The sequence below is a fragment of the Orycteropus afer genome, unplaced genomic scaffold, assembly GCF_000298275.1.
Source record: "Orycteropus afer afer isolate SDZICR_OR568_19922 unplaced genomic scaffold, OryAfe1.0 scaffold00346, whole genome shotgun sequence".
In the NCBI taxonomy this organism is placed as follows: Eukaryota; Metazoa; Chordata; class Mammalia; order Tubulidentata; family Orycteropodidae; genus Orycteropus; species Orycteropus afer.
The window spans coordinates 1,731,190-1,736,647 of NW_006921933.1; the positions used below are offsets into that span (position 1 = coordinate 1,731,190).

Below are 5,458 nucleotides of genomic sequence, written 5' to 3' on the forward strand. Positions count from 1 at the left end.
CCTTCCTTCCGAGGAGTGGCTGGTGGGTTTGAACCGCCAGCCTTCTGGTGAGCAGTCAAGTGCCTTAGGCACTGTTAGCTATACTATAATTAAAAGTGATTAACCATGTGATATTACTAAACTGAAAGAATCTACTTAATAAGACTTAGATATGTACAAACAAGATTTTAAAATCCTATTGTTATTAAGTGTACTACGGAATTAATACAAAGTTCTAATAAATGATTTACAAACGAAACAAAAATGATATGAAACAGAGTGGCTGATTTCCTGATTAAGAAAGTTTTAATGCTGTAATATTATAGTTGGGAGCTCCGGTAGCATAGTGCCTAAAGCATTTGACTGCTAACCAGAAGGCCAGTGGTTCAAACCCACCAGCCACTCCTCAGAATGAAGATCAGGCAATCTACATGCACTGAGGTACCAACTCAGAATCCCAAGGAGGTGATCGACTCAAGGTGACCAACTCAATGGCAGTGGTTTTTTTTTTTTTATTTAAATATTATAATTATGCTTTAAAAAACTTATCTTTTAAGGATAGACACTAAAATATTTACAGATGAAATTATACAGAGAATTTGCTTCAAAATAATATGGACAGTGGAAAAGCTCAGGGTACATATGAAACAAGACTGGCCATGGTTGAAGATGGGTGATAAATACATGGAGTTCACTATGCTATTTTACTCCTGCACACATTTGACATTTCCTATCACAGACATAGTTAAAAATCAAATGATAAATGAAACAAAAGCCTTCTCTCTCATTTATCACATAGCACTATCTATGCTAACAGAGATCATCTATCGCCCATGTTCCAAAACTGTCTTTTACGTGACAAAGAAATCATTAAGAAAAAAGTGATTTAAATGTTATATAAATACAAACACGTGCATTACAGGGTTTCCCCCCAAACCCCCAAAACTGCACAACTGCTTCACATGTTAAGTTTTCTATGCATGGGCATGTTATATGTGAAAAATACAGTAAGAGTGAAATAAGATTTTCAAAAAGACTACCATTAGGCTACATGTATCACTACTTATGTAGATTCTACGTCTAAGATGAAAATAAATAATTAGGAAAGTTACAGAAAGTATGATAGAAGAGCTCAGTATGGCAGTCAGTCATCTGCATCAGCTGGAATGGACAAAGAACCTGAGAGGAGACTCCAAGAGGATGTTACAGAACAAAAGATTCCTCCTTTTAGCTCATAATATATGCATGGTAATACATATGCATACCATAGCCGAGAAATTAACATTAAAAGCCCTCTCCCCAAATACAAATCCCATCCTACACATCATTCTTGCTAAACACAGCTTTTACTAAGACAAATGACTACTTTTCTATCACACTGAATGATACATCAGAATGTGTCTATGTTAAATCACACATATTAATTACATTAATCATAACATTTCACCTAAGATAGAGTACTAAAAATCTTAAAATCTGACCTTTGTATTTCAATTTCTACTTAACAGCAATATACATTCCTACTGACAAAAGCAATCCACATCAAAAAGTCATCTAGTGAATTTAAGAAGGTCTACTTTGGGCTACTTTAAGTTTTGATGACTTAAGGTTCTACTACAAATCCCATGTCCAGTAGCAGATAAATAAAAGCAAAGAAAGTTTTAAATATAATACTTACTTAAGAATGGTTTTTGCACTACTGCAGTCTTCAAATCGAATGGAGTAACCAACTTCCTGGCCCAACATCACATCCATTTCATCAGCAACTCTCTGAGCCACACTCATTGCAGCCACTCTCCTGGGCTGGGTACAGGCAACGCCTCTCTTGGGTCCTGGTAATGATCGCATGTACTCCACACACCACTGTGGAATCTATCAAATAATTTCACATTTAAATTAAATCTGCTCTGCCTGCATATGAAGTATATTTAACATAAAATGTTTTATCTCATCCCAACATGTTAAAACAAAATTCAATTAGGCACATGATAAAGAATTATTTATGCCTCAAACTTATCATTTGAGCTCTGTAAGCCAAGGAAAGGGTCATGTGTAACAGTGATATGACATAACATAGCTCTGTAAGCCAAGGAAAGGGTCATGTGTACTGAGGTTGGCCCATTACGGTTTTGATGAGTATGTTTATGACAAATTCTATTTTCTAATAAATGTTAGCTTTCAAAAACATTGTAAGAAATTACAGCTTTTAAATTCCTATACAATTTGAGTTGCACAAATGCAGGTAAAAGCAGAAATCTTATCTTCTTGTAGTTTTAAAGCTGGATCTTTCAATTCAATTCAATCTGGTTCATAAGCCAGCAGAATTTAACTCCTAATACCTCACCCTTTTGTCCTCCAGAGAGGGATGGACAATGGAACAGCTTAAATGCCATCTCACAAGTCAAGAATTACCAATCTCAAATTCAACAGGGCCTAGAACTAGAACAGCAGCAGCAGTAGAACCACTTCCCTGAAGAAAGAAGAGCATCCACAGTTAAAAGAAAAAAGACAAACAACAAACATCCCCGTGCTGGCTGTAATGATGACAGTGCATTTCCTCCCTGCTCTAGTGTCAACAGACATTAATAGATACTCCCATTTCATGGCTCTCCGCCAGTCACTTACTTGGAAAAAGAGCCATGGAGAAAACTCTAAGGGTCCATGTCTACTGCATCAACAGGAGTCTACTGATATAGAAAGAATCCGACTGACTCCCCAGGAAAGCCTTTCAAAAGGTGCTCAGATTCAAAGTGTATAAGAAACGTGACCTTCCCATACAGTATCTATGCAAAGACACCCGATGAAAAATATTAGTTTCTAATATTGCTACATTTTGGTCAGGTCACTACCACTATTACTACATTTTTGTCAGGTTACTTCTGCAATCTTGGGATAACTGCTGTCGTTGAGAAATACTTGAAAGGGAGAGTAGACCATTATGCTGCTGCTTTAAAAAATCCAACAATGCCTGCCTTTAAAGGATTCAGAGCCTTTAATGAACAACACACACTGAACTAAATGGGAGGTTTAGGTAGTTTTCTAACAAGTTGTATACCCCTTCTAGTAACCCTATTACAAAGGATACCCCTATTACTTTAAAAGACTAAGAAAACTGAAATTCAAAAACACATTCACTAGTAAATTAAATATACTGAAATTTAATTCGTAATTCTCAAGGAAAAGAATTACCAGTGATCTTTTAATTTGCTTCAATGAAATGAAAAACTTACTGTTTAAAAAACAAGACATACACCATTTTAGTTAACACCGAAGTTCTCACACTACTGATGCCAGGACCTCTCTATACTCTTCAGAAAACCAAGGATGCTAACAAGTATTCTCATTTTATCAGAAATAAATACTGAAAAATGTTAAAAAAACATTTATTAATTCATAACAATGCACTCATCCTATCTTAACATAACTAGTATTTTCTCTAAAAATTAGCTAAATTTTCCAAGCAGAATAAAATTTAGCAAGAAAAGCATACTAACTAACACTTTCACAAATTTCTAATGCCTGGCTTAACAGAAGGAGCTCTAATGGTATGGTGTAAGGAATTTGGCTGCTAACCAAAAAGTTGGTAGTTAGAACCCACCAGATGCTCCACAGAAGAAAGACGAGGCAGTCTGCTTCTATATAGCCTTGAAAACACAGCGAGGGTTGGGGTCACTATGAGTCAGAATTGACTCGATGGCAATGAGTAGTTTGGCTTAATAGAAGATAGCTGGATTCTCTTAATCTGCTTTTACATTCAACTATGTTGCAAAAAACGTTGCTTTGGTTGAAGTGTATGAATAAAAACACTAGGACCTCATGGACCCCTAAAAGGGTTTCAGGGACTTTTAAGGGTTCCCAGGCATATTTGGAAAACTGCTGAGTTAACATATCTATTCACATTTCTAAAAAAGAATAGCATTAGGAAGGGAAGAAGGTCCTGATATATACAGGGTACTGGCTTGTTGAAGCCAATAAGAAGTTCTTACAAACTTCAGCTCAGCTTCTTCCCTTCCTCCATGAGGCCATTCTCAGAAAAACCAATTCTCAATTTACTAGTCTTCTTGTTTTATTACACATTACCCTGAGTGGTCTTATTTATTCCCCTAACTTCTAATACTTCCTATACGTCAACGTGAATCCTGACTCTAGCTCAGATCCCAGACTTACTGTTCATCTCCACCTAAATTTTAGTGGTAATCCAAATTCAACAATCCCAGTAATTCTTCCCATGTCTCCTACTTAGTAATATCTAGACTCTAATCCATCTTCTCTTTTCCATTCCATTTCCCTTTGCAGAGTTAAAAACTTTTGCTACAGCCTCCTAAATGGTCTGTCATCAACATCCTCAGCGCTAATGACATTATTTGACAAAATCCTTATCATACCTCTTCTCTGATGGCTCCTCAATCCACAGCAAGGTAAGACCCAACTTATTAGTCTTACCTACCACACTTTCCCTTTCACAAATACTCTACGCTCTGAACAGGTCAACACAATGCTTACTTGTGTTTAAAGTTATGGCACGGAAAAGGGAAGAGATGGTACAGATACAGTATTTTTTGTATGTTACTGAAGCTAAACTGGTAGCACTTTACCCTATAATGTAGTAAATAGATGCTTTTAAATGTAATATTCATGGTAAACACTAACACATAAAAAAACATGCATAAAAGGAAAGAAGGGAACCAAAAGTGTTCACTACAATAAAGCACTACACATGACTAAGTGGGATTTATTGCAGGAATGCAGGAATACTTCAGCATTAGAAAATCAGTAAACATAATACATCATGTTATCAACAGAACAAAGGAAAACAACCACATCGTCATCTCTATGGATGCGAGAAAGCCCCCTTTCTTGATGAAAACCATAGAGAAGGTTGGAATAGAAGGGAAATTCCTCGGTACAATTCAGGACATATATGAAAAATCAGCAGCCAGCATAAAAATGGAGAGAAAGACTAAGAGCTTTACCCTTGATACTGGGAACAAGACAAGGGTGCCTACCCTCACTACTTCTATTCAATTTTGTATTAGGAGTCCTAGCCAAAGAAGTAAGACAAGAAATAGAAATAAAAGGTATCCAGATTGGAAAAGCAGCAGCAAAATCCTTTCCATTCACAGACGACATGATCCCTACATGAAGAAAACCCAGAGCCCAGAGTCCACAAAAAAACTTCTAGAGCTAATAGAGAAATGTAGCAAAGTCTCAGAGTACAAGGTCAACAAACAAAAATCATCTGGGTTGATGAGAAATCTGAAACGGAAATTAGGAAATGATTTAATGTATAATAGCAACTGGCAAAGAACAAGGCTCCGGGAATTATGGCATACCGATTGAGATATTTCAACAAACAGATGCCCCATTGGAGGCACTCACTCAGTTATGCCAAGAGATTTGGAGGATAGCTACCTGGCCAACTGACTGGAAGAGATCCATATTTGTGCCCATTCCAAAGAAAGGTGATCCCACAGAATGT

The 5,458-nt window shown here is 36.6% G+C and overlaps 1 protein-coding gene across 1 annotated transcript in view; it reads right to left on the reverse strand.

Moving 5' to 3' along the window:
• Nucleotides 1–5,458, reverse strand: part of DHX15 (DEAH-box helicase 15) — a 69,855-nt gene that overhangs the window by 46,774 nt on the left and 17,623 nt on the right. Inside the window, exon 3 of the mRNA XM_007952560.2 lies at nt 1,658–1,851. Within this exon, the coding sequence (XP_007950751.1) occupies nt 1,658–1,851 (194 nt within the window). The remainder of the gene's footprint in view (nt 1–1,657; nt 1,852–5,458) is intronic.